At 39.0% G+C, this 20863-nt stretch overlaps 1 protein-coding gene across 1 annotated transcript in view; it reads right to left on the reverse strand.

Moving 5' to 3' along the window:
- man1a2 (mannosidase, alpha, class 1A, member 2) overlaps positions 1–18633 on the reverse strand; it is a 181211-nt gene extending 162578 nt beyond the window's left edge. Inside the window, 5 exon segments of the mRNA XM_055015102.1 lie at positions 18317–18342; positions 18344–18418; positions 18420–18545; positions 18548–18606; positions 18609–18633. Of these exon segments, the coding sequence (XP_054871077.1) occupies positions 18317–18342; positions 18344–18418; positions 18420–18545; positions 18548–18606; positions 18609–18633 (311 nt within the window).
- Between the last annotated feature and the right edge of the window lie 2230 nt (positions 18634–20863).

A 20863-nucleotide genomic window follows, 5' to 3' on the forward strand; every position in this document is an offset into this window, starting at 1 on the left:
TTCCACTTTACTCCTGCAAAACACACAAAATATGCTATTTTCACGTTTTGGCAGAGATTATTTCCAACAAATGCAGTCATAACCACTCCAATAACTGTTAACTCACACCTGACACTAAATCAGTCTAAAATCATGGAATTAAGCATTTTTATTCCCATCGATTCTGTCCTAGTTAGTGCAGATCTGCACTGCTTCAGATGTCATGACACAGACAGAAAAATTAAATATGCTGTTTATAGACCAGTATGAGGTCTGTATAGTCAAAGAATAAAACTAGAACAACCTGAAACTAGCAGGAATTGTGAAAACTTGAAAAAAATGAGGACTAAACTCGACTATTTTAATCATATTCTTTGGAGCATCTACAGGTAAAACTAAACCAATTTGTAAGATGAGGATTTTTTCCACCTCTCTGCTGCAAAAACACACAAAATATGCTATTTTTAATCACCTTTCACATGTTTTGGCAGGGATTATTTACAACAAATGTAGTCATAAACACTCCAATAACTGTTAATCAATAGCCAACACTAAATCAATCTAAAATCATGGGACTAAGCTTGTGAATCACCATCGATTCTGTGCTAGTTAACAGCATTTATGCAGATCTGCATTGCTTCAAATGTCATGACAGACAGAAAAATTACATATCATTATGCTGTTTGTAGACCAGTAAGAAATCCGTAAAGTCAAACGACAAAAGCAGAGCGACCTGAAACAAGCAGGAATTGGGAAAAATTGGAAAAATGGGGACTAAACTTGACTATTTTAACCATATTCTTTGGAGCATCTACAGGTAAAACTATACCAATTTGTAAGATGACAATTTTTTTCCACCTCTCTGCTGCAAAAACACAAAAAATCTGCAATTTTTTTAAACACTTTTCACATGCTTTGCCAGAGTATTTATAAAAAACATAGTCACAAACACTCAAAATGCTGTCAATTAAAAACTGACACTAAATCAATCTAAAATTGTACAACTAAGCTCTATTTTTCCCATCATGGCATTCATCCATAATGGGGACTAAACTCTACTATTTTTACCATATGCTTTGGAGCATCTGTAGCCAAAACTAAACTAATTTGCAGAATGAAGACTTTTCTCCACCTTGCTGCTTCAAAAACACACAAAATATGCTATTCTTAAACACTTTTTATACGTTTTACCAGAGAATATTTACAACAAATGTAGTCACAAACACTCCAAAAGCTGTGAACTAATACCTGACACTAAAACAGTCTAAAATCATGGAACTAAGCATTTTTATTCCCATCGATTCTGTCCTAGTTAATGGCATTCATCTCCAGCCAGGCATTTGTGCAGATCTGCATTACTTCAGATGTCATGATACAGACAGAAAAATTGAATTCATTATGCCGTTTATAGATCAGTAAGAGGTTGGTATAGTCGAAGGACGAAATCAGAGCAACCTGAAACTAGCACAAATTGGGAAAGTTGGGAAAAATGGGGACTAAACTCTAAACCAATTTGTAGAATACAGATTTTTTTCAAAAACACACAAAATATGCTGTTTTTTTTTTTTTACACTTTTCCCATGTTTTGTCAGAGATTATTTACAGCAAATGTAGTCATAAACACTCCAAAAGCTGTGAACTAATAACTGACACAAAATCAACCTAAAATCATGGAACTAAGCTTTTTTTTATTCCCAAAAACTAGCACGAAATGAGAAAGTTGGGGAAAAGGGGGACCAAACTCTACTATCTAACTAGTATCTAACTTATCATGAGCTTTTGAACATCTGCAGTCTCTACCTTCATTATTAATTTGTAGCAGGGAGATTTCTTTGCAAAAAATACACTGACAATGCAAATTTTAAACACTTTTCACAGATATCAGTTCAACAGATGTAGTCACAAACGCTTCAAAAGCTGTTAACTAATAACCAACACCAAATCAATTTAAAATCGTGGAACTGAGCTGTATTTTTCCCATCGATTCTGTCCTACTAAACGGCATTCATCTCCACCCGGGCATTTGTGCAACTCTGCATTGCCTCAGATGTCATGACACAGACAGAAAAAATTTAAATGAAATAAAAATATCATCACACGAACACAGATCCCATTTCCCACTCCCAGGCCAATCATAAATCCAGCAGCTCCGGTATGAGACACGTTTATTATCGGGCTCCGTCTGCTTGTGTGGTTCTGCAGGTTATGGAAAAGCGGCACTGAAATCCCCCCGTTGAATTCTGAAAGAGGTTTATTTGAAATTCAAGCCTCGGAAACCTGAGGGCCAATTGTTAATTTGTCGTTGAGCGATCCCACTTTGATCCCGTCGCTTGGGCTGACAGGGAGGCATTTGTGGAGCGGTGTTTGGCAGGGATGGGGTTTGGAGAGCAGCTTTGTAGTCGACCACACCGTCCACCAAGACTCAAAACCCTTCGATATTTCACCGCCATCCTTTCTCCACTTTTAGAATTTTATTTTTTCTATTTTGGAGGGGCTTGCCGTCTGAATCTCCTGCCGCTCTTCTGTCGCTAACAACCTGCTGGGCTGCACTCATGGAAACCAATTCAAACAAGTGTCGCTCTTTTTCTTTTCTCTGGCTTTCAAGAGGTCTTGTCACCGCTGCTCCACTCCAGAGTGATGATAAATGGGCGATGGAGTAAGGCACGCTCCCAATGGGCACTACTGACGCTTCACACACTTTCTCTTTAACACGAAAACACACTAGGAACCAGCACAAGGATAACACTTACTTGTTTATCCTTTTTAAAAAAAAAAAAAAAACGGTCAAAAATATAACAAATGTCCATAGAAGTCCACTATTTTCAGCCTCTATTGTTCTACTTTACATCCATCCATCCTTCATTCATTTTATTATATTTAAATGCTAATCCTGCACCTATGCTACCGTTCAAAAGTTTGGGGTCACTTAGAAATGTCCTTATTTTTGACAGAAAAGCAGTTTTTTTCAATGAAGATAACATTAAATGAATGATAAATCCAGTGTACACATTGTTAATGTGGTAAATGACTATTCTAGCTGGAAACGGTTGATTTTTAATGGAATATCTCCATAGGCGGGGATCGGTTCATATCATAACGAACTGATGAGGCGAACACGAGGAATCTGAATATTCTGATCTCAAAATAAGTATCCGGATACCACCGTCACGACCGAATATTTGGATATTCGGGTCCAGCCCTACAATCAATAGGAGCTGCTGTGATTATTGGGGATTTTCCAGTCAAATGGTTGGAAGACCAATCAGAATTTGTACTTAAATCATTATCACACAATGTTCAGACTAGGGAAAGACGAACTATCGGGGTCGATAATTGGTGTGTTTCCAATTATCTGTATTTTTATTACTATTATTGGCCGATTATTGATGAATTAAATGCTCTACTTCAGGTCTGATCAGCCTCCTCTGTCTGTCGTCACTCTGTGGTCTCAGAAATGTCTCTGAACAACTTTTGTAACCAATTTAAAGATTTTTTTGAGCAACTTTAGAAAAGCTTTTAATCATTTTGGAGAATTTTGAATCACTGTGGAAATGTTTTGAGTCATTTTTGTCATATTTTATGTCATTTTTTTTAACAATTTTTTTAACAATTTTGCAAAAAAACTGAGTTGCCTCAGAAGTTTTGAGTCATTTGGTTTAATTTTACATCATTTAGGAAACATTTCTGTCAGTCGATCGCACATGAATATATTTTCCACTTCAAATACCTTTTTTTCAAGATAATTTCTGTTCATAAGTACCAACTATTCGTGTATTTTTGGGGACTTTAACCCTTTAAGTGATTAGAAAATCCTTTGTAATGGCTCTTTCTAATAAGATTTCTGGGTCACGTGAAGAAGAAGGTCATGAATAAGTACAAGTTAGTGTAATGAAATACACACCAGCACTCTCTGTCCTCTATTTCCAAACCCAAACACACACTGTTTTCTGTTTTCCAACCAATCTGCGAGGCAGCAGCTGTGTTCTACAGAAAGAACAACATTATGATCACATGAAGAAACAAAAAAGGAAACAAAACAAGGGAAAGAAAGACAGGAAATGAGAAACACAGAGCGCAGATCTGATAAAAAAAAAGCAGCAGTGTTAATGAGGAGATTACGCCTGATGGAAGTCCATCCTCATTCTGCAGCCTGTTCCCTCTAATACCAACTGCACCAGTTGAAATCTCTTGACAACAGACATATTAATTAGGATGGGTCCCTGCAAAATTACTATGAACATGGATCTGAAGGATGGATTTACATTTGATATCTTATTCTGCAACAAAACCAACAAAACACAGAGCTTAAACGCTAATATAAACCGGTAACACTGGGGAAAAAAAGGGCCCAGCAGTAACTTTTATTGACTCTTGACACTGAATATTTTAAACTCAGCAATTCTGTTTTTAAAATTTGCACTTTCCACACACAACGGTCTGTTTACAAAGTCATGAAATTCAACATCTCCCATTCAATGCAAAAGTTTTCATCCTAGCAATTTGCTACTGGAGCTCAACACACTGGCTGTGGATCAGAAACTGCTGCAGCACAAGCACTGCTTTTGAAAAATAAAGTAAAACACCAACAGAATGAAAAAATTCCACCTCTTGCCAAATCCTTGTTGCAGCTATAAATTCAGAGTACTCTGCCAGCCACTTGGGCAAGAAACCAGACATCATCTGGAGGATGTATACTCTTCTAAAACTCTAGCTGGCAGGTAAAACTGCAAAGAAAAAGACAATGTACTTTATAATTTAGCGGCCCAGAAGGGATGTATATCTATTTGTAGCCTGGCTAATGGAGTGCAGTGAACTGCAAATGAAGCTGGTCTTTGCAGATGTGGTCAACATGAAGCATAAAGTCTTTTATACAGTCACAAAAAATATATTAGACTCGTTTTCTTCAATTTCTTGTTCATTTTAATGCCTGCTACAACTAAAGGTCCATTTGTTTGGGCAAATATAATGACAACAAAAATAGCTCATAACAGTTTAATTTCAGATCTGATATCAGACATTTTCCATGGGTTTCTTGATAATAATCAAAATCGCTTAAGTTCTTCCATCAATAGCTATGGCATTGTACTGCCAAAAACAGTGCTTTTTCCATTCCATGTTTTCTGTCTGCTTTAGTCACATGATCCACACAGGAGTTAGTACTGATTCATAACCATTGTTTTTATGACTGCTACCATGCATCTTGGCTGCTCTCCACCAGCTTCTGATGTTGTTCTGCTGTCACAGCAGCCCATTCCTGTTGCACTAATTCAAACAAATTTGCTTTATTTTTGGGCTTGTGGTTCTACATTTTGTGTTTGATGATTTTCCACAGGTTTTCAATCGGATTTAGATCTGGTGACTGAGCATCCAAGGCATGGTTCCAATGTTCTGGTTCTCCATCCAGGCTTTAACTGACCTTGCTGTGTGGTAAGGAGCATTGTCTTGCTGGAAAATCCAGTCATTGGAGGCAGGAAAGAGTTTTCCAGCTGATGGAAGAAGAGTAGCCCCAAACATGACCTGGTTCATTCACCCTGTTCCACCCAGACTGAAACTGCCCCAGATGGTCACTGATCCACCCCCATGTTTTACTGTAGGGGCAGACAGTCTGGTTTGTAGCTTCTCCAGGCTTCCTCCTAACCAGTAAGTTGGTTGGAGTGGGCATCAACTGAAAATTGGATTCATCACTGAAGAGAACCTTCGCCCAATCATCAACAGTCAAATCCTAGTGATCCCAGCAAAGAGTAACCGGGTTTTCTTCTGCCTTTTCCTTTATGAAAGGCTTCTTCCTGCCCTGTGTGACTTCAGACCAGCTTCAAGAAGTCAGTTTTCAACTGTCCTTACTGAACAAGTCACATTTCTCCACAGTGTCCACTCATTTTTAAGGTCCCTGGAGGTCTGAGGACGATTACTGACAGGAACGGATGACTGACGGTCATCTGGTGGGTAGAAAGACATTTCTTGCCTTGACCAGCTAGCAGTTTGGTAGAACCATGTTGGGTTTGTTTTTTCTTGGTGTAATGAACGGCTATCTTTGAGATCTTCAGTTTTTTCACTACCTGTTTCTCACTCATCCCAATTTCCAGCAGTGCAAAGATGGCTGCCTTTGTGGCTTCACATAATTCTTTTATTTTAGGCATTATGTGAGAGCTAACAACTTCTGAGTTGTGCTACAGCTTGAATGTCAGCAGGAAACCCCTCTAGGCCTTTACATGTGCAGTGCTGCTGATGACATGAAATGTCCTCTTATATACCCTGGGAATACAATTAAGCTTAAGCATGTCAAATAGGACATAAAGTATTATGGAATCAGCTGCAATTTTTGTCGTGATCATTGTATTCTTGAGGTAATATATTTTTAGTTGTACCATGCATTAAACTGAACAAGAAATTGAAGAAAACAAGGGTGATCTAATCATTTTTACATGACTGTATATCTTAAAGAAACAACAGGTGTCTTTTGATATTCAGAAGGAAAAACAAACCTTCTGACGCCAGTTAAATCGAGGGAAAAATCCCACTGATGTTATATTTAAAGGCTGCGATTTAGCTTCACAAAGAAACCCAAGCTTGATTCGCTCAGACCCATAGACGGGCTTCAGATGTAAAATTTAAAAATGTTCAATAGCTGTGATGAACGTGTGAAAAGCTCCTTTTATGTTGGCGAGGTACACTCACTTCCCTGAACAACGGAGGCCAGTTTTACACGGCTACACTCCTGTTCAATCCACCAAACAGTGTGAAGCCCTCCACAGCCTCTGCACTCTTTCTTGGTTTAGCTAACTCGACTGAGCTCAAGCGTTTGACTTGCATTTAAAAATACAGATGTGAGCGAACACAAAGCGGTAGAAAATGCAGCCACACACACACAGATCAGGTGAACCAATGTAGAAAAAAAATAATAAATCATGTAATCCACTCATCAGTCCAAAGCCACATCAAGAATTCATCTCATTTCCATTCCACTTCCCACCCGCTCTCCCTACACACTCTCGCTCTGTTTGCACATTGGCGTGTCGGGTCCGCAACATCCAGTTTCATTCCAAAGCAACTAGCGTCGAGTGTCGGCGGGTTATGAAGCCGTCCGAAGCCGAGCAGTGAGAGGAAACTGACTTCTGTGTGGTCGTTTCAGAAGGACTGCCTCAGTAATAAACGCAATGAAACGGCTCTTGTGAAGCTGCAACACAAAATACTGGCAAAAGTGTGTGTCTCAAGGCAGAATCTGTCAAAGTAGAGCTACAACGATTAATTGGTCAAATGAATCGACCGCTACTTCAATAAGATAAGCCTTTATTAATCCCACAGTTGGGAAAAATGCAGCATTACAGCAGGAAAAGATTGAGCAAACATTCAGGAAACCTTGCACGTTCTTTCATTAATAGAAATATTGAGAGAAGTGTTATTATTGCTCAGATCGTACGAAAGTAGAGAAGTAGGTCATTCCAAAATTGGAGGACATTTTACACCAATCAATTTTCAAATAATCCACACACAAAATACTAAAACATGCAGTTGTTGTATAAATTCACTCATTCTGAGACCAAATCTAAAAAAAAAAACTAGGAGAAAAGAATGTTTGAAAATATTTTTTAAATATCAAATTAGTCTGGAGTTCCCCCTAAAATGACATTTTCTCTTGTCCCACCCCCCTTAATGACCAAATTGAATCAGACTAATTCTTTTGACTATTTTCCATCAGTCAGTTTGTCCTCTTGGTCAGCAGTAACAGCAGCTAAATATCTAGCTTCTACTGCTGAGAAAAAGATCACATTAGCATGGATTAGCAACCCTGTTACTGTGATTAGAGCAGGGTTAGCAAACAACACAGAAAACATGGAATAAAAATGCTGCCATTGATGTGTAAGCTGAGCCAATCAAACCTTTGATAGTTTATTACCTATTATTGATGAATATGGAGCAAAAAGCATTAACTAATTATATAACCATGAAATATATGTCTCTTTGCATCCCAATAATAAGGATAAACAGATCTGTCAATTATTGTTTTGTCTATAAAACAAAGATATTCCAGTTTACTCTCATAAAGGAGGAAAGAAACCAGAAAATATTCACACTTAAGAAGCTGGAATTTGAATTTTTGTTTTATTTTTTGCCTAAAAATGGACTCAAACCAATCAAGTTGCCAATTAAGACCACTGATTAATCAAATAATTAAATGTCACAGCCACTTAAATTATTAATGTCCTCCTTGGATTAAAAAAAAGGTAAGCATTGAGTCCTGGTGTGCAATTATTTATGTGATGAGAAGAGCCAGTGCTTTATTAACACCGACGTCGTTTCACACAGAGAAACACACAAACACACAACCTAGATTTACTTTGCGGCTGACAGGCGAACGAAGCGTAATGGCAAAGGGAACGATAATCTGAGATCGCACTAAATATGATAAATAAGTGCACTTTCATGTTGGCCTGAGCCTTAAATATGATCTGCCGGGCCGTGATGCTGATTTATGGCTATGTCGGAGCGCAAAAAGCAAAGCAGTGGCGTCACAACGCTAACAATAACTGGCAAGGCAATAAGTGGTAAACCAGGTTATTTGTGGTCACGGCACTAAAATCCATTATGAGAGGGTGTGAAAAGATTGCGCCTGTACATTTTCTTCCACCCTGGGTGAATATCGCTTGACTCACTCGGCTTCTCGTCGCAGTTAAAACGTGGGTCACCGCTGCAGTGACTAATTCAGTATTACTAATCCAGTTATTACAGGTATGAACCTGAGAGAAGCAGATGTGCTTTTAAGGGCCAGTATTTATTGGACTTAAACAGTAACTGCTGCAACACATTAACAGCAAGGGTTCATACAAGTTAGTCTTAACAAATGCTTACTGTTAACTAGTCTACTAAAGTGAAAGCAAACCAATTTCATTCATAAAATCTGCCAGTTTTTACAAATTGGTCATTTTAATAGCATGCAAACTGACAGACGTTTGAAGTTCTGGTATCACGTAGACAGATCCCAGAAGATATTAGAGGTTAGTTGAGACAACATTTGAACAAAGGTGGTACATTTGAAAGGCAGATTTGAAAGGGAGATGAAAATAGTGTTCAGACACGTGAATCCCCTGCAGTATCTTGTTTGTTTTCACGTAATATTTTATGACAAAATACAAGAAGCAGCAGCAACGCAAATATGACAACTTAAATGAGCAATTCATACCAACATCAAGTCATGTCAGTCTAGTCCCCGTTATTAAAAACACACATTTAAAAAAAGCAGACGTTCATCTAAAGTGCTTTAAAATAAAGAAACAAGATTAACATTACCTGACAACTTACAGAATTTTAAAACTAGAGATCAATAGATGTGGGTTTATCAGGATCGATGTGGGTTATTTGTAATCTGGCGATACTAACAACAGATATTTGGCACCAATATACAATAAATGTAATGTTTTAACAGCATGTGACAGCAGAGAAAGTGTCATTCATAACTAGATTTCTTCAGTAATAAGGGTGACAATAACTGAATATGTACAATAGAAACAGGAGTGATTAAATCAGGATGCTCTCCTCTGTTTATGTGGAATGGACTAACAACGATGTGACTTAAAATGTGAAAAAAATGGCTTAAAATTCTGTAAAATTACTCAAAACTGTTCCAAAGCAGCTCACATTTTTTTACAGAATGGTCCAAAATAACTGAAAATTTCACAAAATGTCTCAATAATATCCTAAAATGATTCAAAATATTTCCAAAATGGTTCAAACTTCTGAAAAACAGTTTTGACAAAAATGGCTCAAAATGTTCCCTGACTCAGAATTCTCCAAATACTGTAAAACAGAAACAAGAGTGATTAAATTATTTCCTCAGTTTATGTTTGATCCACTGAGATGATCAGTTTGTCTCCTGTTGTTCTTTATTTTCTTAATCTTTCCCTGTTTTATCATTTTTATTGCCCACTAAAGTCCAGATCTTAAATCTTTATTAATTATTGTTTTCCAGACTCTGTTTCAGGTTAATTTGTTGCTGCCTTCTAACTTAGCCACTAGCCGTTAGCAAAGCATTAGCTGCTGTGAGAGAAGCTAACTTCCTGGTTTGTGTTTCCAGTTCATAGACATTTCTGAGAAACTGAGAAACTATTAGCTGGAACATGAAGCCAAACAAACATTCCAAAAGCAGAACATTGCAGTATTTAATTCAGCAACTCCTGAACTGCAAAAGGCCATTTTTCCAGGCTGATAGGAGGATCAGCTGATCAGAGATGACTACAAACTTCACTGCAATAAAACCGCCTACTTATCTGCGGGGGGAAAAATTTGCAGTAACGAGATACAAACGTACATAATGCGACTTTTCCTGGTGATTATGAAGCACTAACTGACAGCTGTACACTAACTAAAAGGGACAGAAATGCTGCCAAATTGTGGTTAATTTTGGTGGCAGATGGGAAGCCAGTCAAACCCACTGGGCACTTTGGCGAGGACCCAGCATGAACGCTCATGTTGGAATTTACAAACCTGGACGGTAAAAACACAAATCAGAGACATTCAATTGGCTGCTTCAAGTCGAAATGAACAAACCTCTGCTCTCTGAGAAAACAAGGAATGTGGTTTTACACAGGTATTTGGAGTTTTCAAGGTTATTTGTCCAACTTAGATGTGTATTGCTGCAAATTTTGGGCTACAAGTAGTGTTTTTTTTTCAGTATTAGTTGTTGTTTAGTCTCTTAGCCTGAGGCGGAGGTGTCTGTACTGTTCAAACAGCAGGTTACAATTCAAAAATATTGATTGTACAGTGATATAAAACAGAGAAAGCAGCAAATACCCAGATTAGAGCAACTGGAAGTAGTGAATTTTTTGACATTTTTCTTGAAACATAATTATTTTCCTGTAAACTACTCGATGAGTTGTTTCAGCTCACAGCAGTTGCACAAATAATATAAAACAATCGATGCAAAAATAATACTTCAGTACTTAATAATTGTGTAACTCAGACAAAACTTCAAACTGCGGGAAAATATCTATAATACACGGTTTTGAACTACAATTTGTTCACAAATGTCAACATGACAAGAGAATACTGTCACCATATAATAATACTGTCACAATACAAATCCAATGAAATTCTCAGAGCAAAAACTATTTCCCAGTCTGACTACAAAAGCATTCCTAACAGCAATAAAGTCCGTGTTTCTTTAGCCGCTCATTACCAGGTAATCTGGAGGCAAAATTAACTCAGTGCATGAAGTCGACCCGTCTGCTGATAAAAGCTTCTTTCCTTCTACTGTACCTGCCATCGGCTATCCTGCTGGTAAAATGTCAACGCTTCTGTCAACACAACCTCTTGCCCTCCTTTCAAATGAGGAGCGATGCTCCTGGTGAGCGCTACGCCGGGTGAATCAGTTCAAAACAAAAACTAACGCCGGCTCATTAACGGCCTCACTGTATGCTAAGCTAGACAGAGTTATTACACCCCAACGATTCCTGGCACTCCAGACAACCAGCCAAAGGTTTTCCATTTGAATTCACCGTACAAATGGTCAACTATGCGATCCTGGCCCTTCATTCTTATAACAACCTTATAGAGCTAAGGTATAAGTAAAGAACAATAACTTAAATGAGTTGTTTGGTTTATGAAATGTCAGAAAATATAGAAAATGTGTCTCCAAGCCCAGGATGACATTTTGTTTTGTCTACATCTGAAATATATTCAATTCAATGTCGAAAACGTGTAAACAAAACTGAAAATATTCATATTAAAGATGCCATAATAACAAAGTTCAGCGAATTTTGCTGGATTTTGATTGATTTTATGTGAATGTTCTTAAAGAAAATATTAGAAGTTTTACTGATATAGATGTAATCACTTTAGATATTTTTAGGGTTTTTTTTGCAAGATTTTTACTCATTTTTGGAAAATATTTACAAGAATTTTCTAGTCAAATTTGGAGGATTTTTTTTTTTTAATAATATTTTTAAGGGAAACTTTTAATGAATTATTGGAATTTTCTTCCTGAAGGTTTTGCAAATTTTCAGAAATTTGGGGAATTTTTGAATTTTTTTCAGACAATGAAACAATATTTTTTAGTGCCTGTAAATGAAGACAACAGGAGGGCTAAAGTGAGTGGAAAGCTTTATTTGTTTTCTACACTGAGTGAACTGATGATTAGTTTAAAGGCTAACCCATATAAAGGACATTTGAGTGACATTCGAGGTTTAAATATTCATGTATTCAACAACTATCTGCTCTGTAGAATTTTGCACCGAGGGTCATTTGCAGTTTAAAGTGTTAAAAGGTTAATGAGTATTCATTTAATCAGGGCCCAGTGGGACCAGTTTAACTCACAAACCCACCAACTAGCTCTTGTTAGGTAGAAAAAAATCATCTTTACCACAAGTATAGACTGAACAAAGTCGTATGTTAAGAAGCCAAGAAATAAAAACGTCACAGAACGATGGATTTAAAATTAGTTTCCTTGGTTACACATCCAAGCAGCTTCACAGAAAAACAGGTGAGAACGTAATAAATGAAATGCCTGAACTTAAAAAGAACATAAATAACATCAAATCAGAACAGCCTAAGCAGCGTTAAACTCAAATTACTTCCTTCCAAAATAAAATATCGTTCAGTGCAGCCAAACAGGAACACCCAGATGTGTGTGGAGCTACGCTCTTATTTTTAGGCATTTGTCAATATCTCCAAAATTCAGCAGAGCAGGCGGATTACAGCCCTAAAACAGATTAACAACCTTTGCTCCCTCACAAGCTTTTATAAGACTATTAGCAGCTTGAATTAGTGGGCAGATAGCTGCTTCTGCAGGCTTTTCTGTGGCCAAACCAAGTAAAAGGTGAGAATTATTACGAGCCCGTCGCGTTCCTGAGGGTCTCTTTAAATGTTAGTGCGCCTCATTTTCCAGAGGCTGTTTGAACCCGGATCCTCTGAAGCACAACGCTGATGATTTTAAGAACAGCTGAGGCAGCTGGAACAAAAAAAGCAAACTTATTTCCATTAGCGGTCACAAGTGGAGAAAAGAATAAAAATATAACACATCAATACTTGTGCTCAGGTAACCCTTTAAAACCTACCACTGTGCAAGTTTGCCCAGACAAATTTTTACATTTTTACAGACTGTAGTGCAGTTTTTTGGATTATTTTTATTTCTTTTACATCAATATAACCCTTATGTCCCAAGTTTTAATAATATCTATTGACTTATGTCTTAACTACTACAATAAATTGCTTAAAAGTGTATTACAGTGGTCCCTCGTCTATTCATTTTATTCATTGTTTTGTGCATCGTTTTTGTTCATTTATGGGGTTTTTTGTCTCGCTTGTGTTTTCTATTTTTTTCAGTCATTTTGTTTCTCGCTTTTGGCATTTTTTGTCTCGTTTGTATCACTTGTCCATTTTTTTTGTTGCTTTGTAACTTTTTGTCTAATTTTTTGTCTCTTTTTTGTTGTGTTTTGGGTCGTTTGTCCCATTTTCTTCACAGATTTTCACCTATCGCAGGGGTTATGTTCCAGACCTCACGCAGTAGGCGAAAATCCGCTAAGTATCAACCATATTTATCTTATTATGTGTATTTTAATGCTTTATAAATCCTCCTTACACACACCATAGAGCAACACTATGCGCAGCGATCAGACGTGGATGTGAAATGGACAAGGCTGATGCTACAGTCGCTGAGCCAATCAGAGCCCAGCACTGTATGCAACGCATTTTATTTTGATTAAATATTCTTTTTATATGTTTTAATTATTATTTCTTGTACTTTTTGTATTGTTTCCAATTTTTAAGGCTAGAAAAAGTTTATTTTACCGCAAAATTAATTAAAATAACATAGGGACTGAAGAGCTATGCGCTGTGACTGCCTGTTGTGCTGCAATGCACCATGGGAGTTCAGGGTGTTGGGGGTTTAAATGTCATTACTGTGGTTTATGTTAGTGCTACAGCCTTATTAGTGTTTGTGTTTTTGTGGTTTTGTCAGCCTATAGGGTTTCGTTAAGTGTTATGTTGTCAGGACCATGAGTGTGAAGTGTGTTTCATAACTTCCTGCCACATTTTTAACTTTACCGATGTCTCTGTTTCAAAATAAAAGCACCTGCCAGTTCCAGAGTGTATAAAAGGCAGATATCCTTTCTCCAGCGTCGCTCTTCAACGCCACTTGCCACAATAATAAACACATAAAAATATTTATATAGCGCAAAATCCCACGATTTAGCAAAAAATCTGCGATACCAAATATTTAAAAATCCACCATACAGTGAGACTGCCAAAAGTGAACCGTGATATGGCGAGGGACCACTATAAACCTAAAAAAATTAAAAGAATTCATGTTTTTTTCACATACATTTAGAAATACAGAAATTGCATAACTGTATCCCTCAGATTTGTCAAAAAGTTGCCCAATATCCCGTGGTCTCATTTATAAAGATTTTTGTTATGTGCGCTTCATTGTGTATTTTTACAAACCCATGAAAGCAACGAAAAAGTGCTCTGAGACTTGGTAAATGTGTGAAATATTAGTCTAACTCCCCAGATTTTACATGCAAAAAGAATGATCGATCTATCTTATCTAATTTCAAACCTACCGCCCACAAAAAATCAATATGCAATCCTAGCGTCAGCGCTATGCTGGGCTCTAAAGGGTTAAACACACGAGATGCAAGTTTCCTACGTTTAATTTGCATAAAACTAATTTCAAAAGGTTACTCTTCGTCCACGATACTTTAAATTGTAATCACGCAGACATCTCAGCGGCTGCCTTTTTAATCACACTTTGGCCCGGCCCTCTCAATTTCAATAAAACACGTCCGGATACATTTTCTGTCTTGTCACATTCTTGAAAACTGAACTCAATTAACACGCTCATGAATGAATGTCATTTATACGAGTTTAGCACAGGCATGTCATTAACCCCAGTGGAGGTGGGCAACACATCAATCACAAATCTGCACTCTCAGAAAAATGACAAATCTGTTGATCGCAGGGAAACCTTCTGCTTTGTTGTTGGTACATCATTTAGTGGGAAAAGACACTGCCTGAGACTTACTTTAACCCTTAGATGCATAAGTGGGTCCAAAAATGACCCGGCAAAGTCGTTTTCTAAATGAAAACTTTTTATCGTTTACACATTACAACCTACAGATCACAGTGGATTTACAAATGCACAAAACATTTAGTAACAGGTATCTGGAATTGACCAGTATAGTATTTTGTTTTATGATCAAAACGACAAAATTCAGACAAAAAAAGACAAAAAACAACAAAAACAAGACAAAATATTACAAAAACGAGACACAAAATGACAAACGCGAGAAACAAAATGACAGAAAATGAGACAAACAAAAGAAAACAAAAAAGAGACAAAAACTTACAAAGCAACAAAAAATGGACAAACGACAAAAACGAGACAAAAAATTACATAAATGGCACAAATGAGAAACAAAATAACTAAAAAATAGACAAAAAACACAAGCGAGACAAAAAACCAAAACAACAAAAACGATACAATGATAATGACAATAACAATGAATAAAGCGAAACAAAATCACAAAAATAAGATGAGAAACGCAAGCGACACAAGAAGGAAACGCAAAACGACGTAAACGAGAAACAAAACAACAAAAACGAGAAAAAAACAACAAAAACATGGGACAAAGGGCAAAAGTCAGGCAAAATAAGACAAAAAAAATCAACAAAAACAAGACAAAATATTTCAAAAATGTGTCACAAAATGACAAAAACGAGAAACAAAATGACAAAAACGTGACAAACGACACAAGTAAAAGGACAAAAAACAACAAAAACAAGACAAAATATTACAAAAATGTATCATAAAATGACAAAAATGAGACACAAAACGCCAAAAATGAGAAACAAAACAAAAACATGAAACAAACAACAAAAACGACAAAAACATGACAAAACATTACAAAAATGAGACACAAAACGACAAAAGACCAATGAACAATTGAGTATTTTACTTTAAGATCAAAACAACTTATCATGGTCTAGAAATCTATAGTTTAAATTTACAATCTGCAGTTGATGTCTACAATTTTTACACTTCACAAAGTCGTCCGCATGTTTGACAACCCTGATCTAAGGGTTAAAGTAACACTCATCAAAGAAATACTCGCTGCCCAGAGATGCAGCGCCGTCACGTTTCACCCCAAACGCTCCCATGGTCAGTCCCGTCTCACTCTCACCACCTCTAAAGAAGCCTCCAAGCCTCCTGCTTCGTGTTCCCAGAAACCCTCCTAAATCCGACTGCAGCACAAAACAACCACTTAAGCCCAAAACTGTCTGCTCCGTCTGAGTCACCGGACAACAATAATTATGTTGTTTCAAGCAGGCAGCATCCCAGGGACTGAAAGGCTTTCGGAATAAAAATATGGAAAGGGAAATGTTTTCACCGAGCGACTCGGGGTTCTTACAGCTGTGGATAATTCATTCAATAAATCAAATTAGTTGTCTCGTCTATAGAGGGTCAGAAAATGGTGAGAAAAGTTTCTCAAAGCCCAAGGTGGGGTCTTGTTCAGTCCACATCTGAAACATATTTAATTCAACATCTAAAAGGTGTAAATAAACCAGAAAATATTCACATTTAAGATGCTGGAATCGGAGAATTTGCTTTAAGAAAATACTCAATTTAAAAAAAAAAAAAAACAAAACTCTAAAAGACTGTCTAACTTGCAAAAATACATGAATTTCAGTTTATAATAACAGTAATAGATCAACAGAATACAAGGGAAATGATCCAGCTGCAACTCTGCAGGCACAAAATGGAATAAAATACAAAATATTAATCAATCAAGCGACAATTTTCAATAACACAGCCCTAAAAATGACTCAAAGCCATTAATCGATTATCAAAATACTGATTAACTGCTGAATCGTCGCAGCTCTACAATGTTTATAAAGCTACCTGTAGCTCTGACTGATCACATGACCTCTAAAACACACCTAATGAACCAGTTAAGTCCTACAACAATGGACGACAGTTATTTTTTACAGCTAGAAAACATCCAATGTCTGAGTCACAGCACAAGAATAATTATGTTGTTCCAAGCAGGCAACATCTCAGGGACTAAAAGGCTTTCGGTTTAAAAAATATGAAAAGGCACCACAGGGGACGAGGAGGCAACACTAGATGGTCCTCCCCACTGCGAAACTGCTCGAGAAACTGCTTTTAACACCTTGTATAGCACTGAGGAGAAAAATAGGAATGACCTCTATTACAAGCATGTAGATGACCTTTCCGTGAAAATTATGCTTTTTTTGTCATCGCAAAATAATCAGAGGACACTGCAAGTTTTTGTCAGAGCATGCCAATATTACAAAACAGTCTGACCTACAGACTAAAATCAAGTATTTGTCCATCACATTGAAATGTCTACATGACAGAATTCCCTTTGAAAGTAACTTGGGAATGACATTTGATAGCCGGGCATGAAACTTGTCCAGCACAGTAGCAGAGAAGCCAAGTCTGAATTTGATTTAGGAGGGGGAAAGAGCCTCAGAACGGTGGCTGGCGACCGGCCACGGAGGCTCGACAAACTGCACGACAAATGTAAAAGCTGTGGCCAAAAATTTGCCAGTACTGAGCTCATGGCAGGCAGTAATTTCCAAGCCCGTTTAAGCAGTTGGTAAAGCTTTCAAACAGCCCGTGTGTTCTCGCTCATCCGGTTCAACCAGCGGTCTGCCTGCAGAACGGTACGACAAAACCGGGGCCAGAGCAATAAAATTTCTGTTGTTAGACGATTTAATTACACCCAACGGGGACACAAAAATCCCTGCACAAAGAAGTGATGGACAAAAAGAGGTAAGAAACACCTGTGCTGATGTGAGTCTAAACAGCCAGGTGAGTTCGCATCGCTGTACAAACTGAGGCCCACCCTTGGATGTAAATCAATCCATCAAATCCATCATCCATCCATCCATCATCTATATACCGCTTAATCCTCAAAGGCAGGGGACATCCGGACAGGTAAAAGTCCATCACAGGGCTACATATATGGCATTTTTCCACTGGCACGTACTCGACTTGACTCAGTTTAGGTCATTTTTCACTACAATTGAGTACCACCCTCATTGTGGTGGAGTTGTCACAGAAAACCCACGCATGCACAGGGAGAACATGCAAACTCCATGCAGAAAGATCCCGGGAAAGCCGGGACGCGAACCAGGGATCTTCTCGCTGCAAGGCGAAAGTGCTAACCACTACACCACTGTGCAGCCTGGATGTGAAAACAGAACAAAAAAACAAACTAGCAATTAAACCTCTATTTCAGGAAGTTTGTTGAAGCAGTTTCGCTTTGCGCTTCGTATAAAGATGAAAAGCTTTGCCAAAAACCCCACGCTTGGTCCTTACCTGTGTCTGTGCTCATCGTGTCCCCCCCTGTCCATGTATGATCACCTGTCCCGAGGCATGCTTCCCCTCCTTGGGTGTGTCGATGTGAGGGATGAGCACGTCCCTCCAAGCCCAGGTCGAACCGCTTGTGCTTGGAATTGTCCGGGAGGAAAAAGAAGGCCCCAAAGCATAAGGTGATGAAGGCACTGAGGATGAGGAGGAGGATGAACTTCTCGGACAGCCTCAACGTTCGCCCTGTGATGCGGGGAAAGAGGAGGCGCCCGGCGACAGGGTGGGTATCCTGCGGCCGACAGTGGCAGGAGAGCCGGCGTCGTCATGTTTCGAGCGTTTGAAAAATTGAAATTAACTCCGGCGGGGGTGGGTCGGGTGGTGTGGGGTGGGGGGTTTTACGGGCACCACAGGTGTTGTTGTAGCAGCATGCACCGGCTGGGTTGACTTTATTATCTCATCCCTGCGTCGGTAAATCCGGAAAGCCGAAACGGGCCGAGGTCCCTCAGTGAAGGAGGTGACTAGTCAGCAGGAAAACAGTCATGATGATTCTGGAGGGGGAAAAAAAGAAAGACACAGTTAGGAGACTGAGTCCACTGGGCTACCAGAAAATTGCCACCATTTTAGAGAAACCTTGTTTGTGCCTCCTTTCATTTCAACCACTCTATCATCCCACGCAGACACTCGGTACTCTGTGTTCTGTCAGAAGAGAGGAGCTGATACCCTTTTATAGTCTTTCCTGTAGCTGTCATCTCTCCACCTTTGCAGCATGTCCCTTGCAACCACTAGTACTATCACGCCGAGTGCCTCCTGACAGCCTCTCCGTTGAGCCCAACAGCTCTGAATTGCAATCGAAACACATGGTGACAACTCACGAATAAAAACGTTATGTCACGTGTGAAGGGTTAGCTGAAATATTAGGGGTAATAAACAATTCCCTCGCATGCTATGGGGGGGGGGGGGGGGTTTACAGCATGTCATCTTCAGTATAAAACACCTCAGACACCCTCACAACAAAACACTTAATCCTTCGGCCATGAAAAAAAACATATTTCTCAGAGGCTTAAGGTATCAAAAGGCTGCGCAGGATCTATGATCAGCTGTCCTTTGTGCATCACTGTCAGGACTAACGCTGCAGAACTAACCCAGCTTCCTTACTTATATCTTATAGCTATCATATTGACAACAAAAAAGATAATAGGGATGAAGAGCAAGATATGTCTGCATGCTCTTCCCACTGGCATCCACAGGAGTCGAACGGAATAACAATTCAGAGTTGTCTGCTGAAAACGGGCAACAAATGCTAGCTAACACACCGAAATGCATGCCCCCCTGTGCTGTATTTAATGTTAATTTTAATCCTTCCATGTAATCCCCATGTGGCTGTCTCTGAAAAGGTGCAGGTTTTATCCTCCGGTGCCCGCATATGTTGGAAGAATGTGTTGATTCCTGCTCCAAGTGTGAAGGATGGATGGAAATCAAGCCCCTTTAAAACGCCCGGAGGGTTCTAAGCGAACCGGGCAGTTTGTCAGAAATATTTATCTGAGCGTATTCATTTCTATCCCGTCCATCGGCTCGGTGTGAAGCTACGATGTCTCCGGCGTGTGTCCACACAGAATACCAAGTTCATTCTGTGACAGTGCCAGCCTGTGTGAGCTCATTAGCCGATGCAAAATGCTAGCTTACGAGCTAACCTAGCTGCTAATAACGGCTAGCGCGGGGGGGCAAAAAAAAGAATAAAAAAACAACAACGTAAAATGAACTACCAAATAAGAAACGTGGGTAGAAAGATTAAAAGAGACACTCGGTTTGTTGACATTACAGCTGTCCCGTGTGTGTTAAAGCCCGAGCTCAGAAACCAACAATTCCGTTAAGGTGCTAGCTAGCTAGTCCGGCTACATGCTAAGGTTGGCTAAGCTAGCGGGCTAGCGGCTGACAGAGGCGGTCTCCGGTGCTGCATCACCTCCTTTTCTCATTTGCTCGGTGAAAATCGATGCCAGTCACAATTCCCGGTCCGCCTTTTGGAAGGAGCCGCGGCGGCAGGTGTCCTCATGTCCGTGGATGTCCTCCTCCGCCTCCCCCCCTCAGCAGTCGTGACCCAGCGGCGGTGAGAGCCTCCGTTCTCCGTCGCGTTCAGAGCCACATAGCGTTACAGCGCTCCGGCGGACGTCGGACGGGAAGGATGCTGGGAAGCGGCCGCTCTGTCGGACTGCAGCGACGGACTGACGGAGCCCCTGCTGCTGCTCGAGAAGCAGCATCAACTACTCAGCCTGACCCACTTAGGGACCGTCTCACAATTTCACTCAGCACAAACACTGTGTGATACGATGGAGAAACACATTTAAAATCCCTCCTATCCCCAAACCTGCTGTGGGACCTTCTTTAAATTCTGATTCAGACATAGTTTTTAAAGCTGCCTGATGCATTTTTTTTAACTAGTTTTATTGGAATTATACTGCATACAAAAAGTATTCACCCCCTTTGGAAGTTTTTCCTTTTTATTGCATTTCAGCTTTGAATCATTGTCATTCTTATTTGCTATAATTGACAAGAATGTAC

This window comes from Amphiprion ocellaris, chromosome 11 (genome assembly GCF_022539595.1).
Source record: "Amphiprion ocellaris isolate individual 3 ecotype Okinawa chromosome 11, ASM2253959v1, whole genome shotgun sequence".
Lineage (NCBI taxonomy): Eukaryota > Metazoa > Chordata > Actinopteri > Pomacentridae > Amphiprion > Amphiprion ocellaris.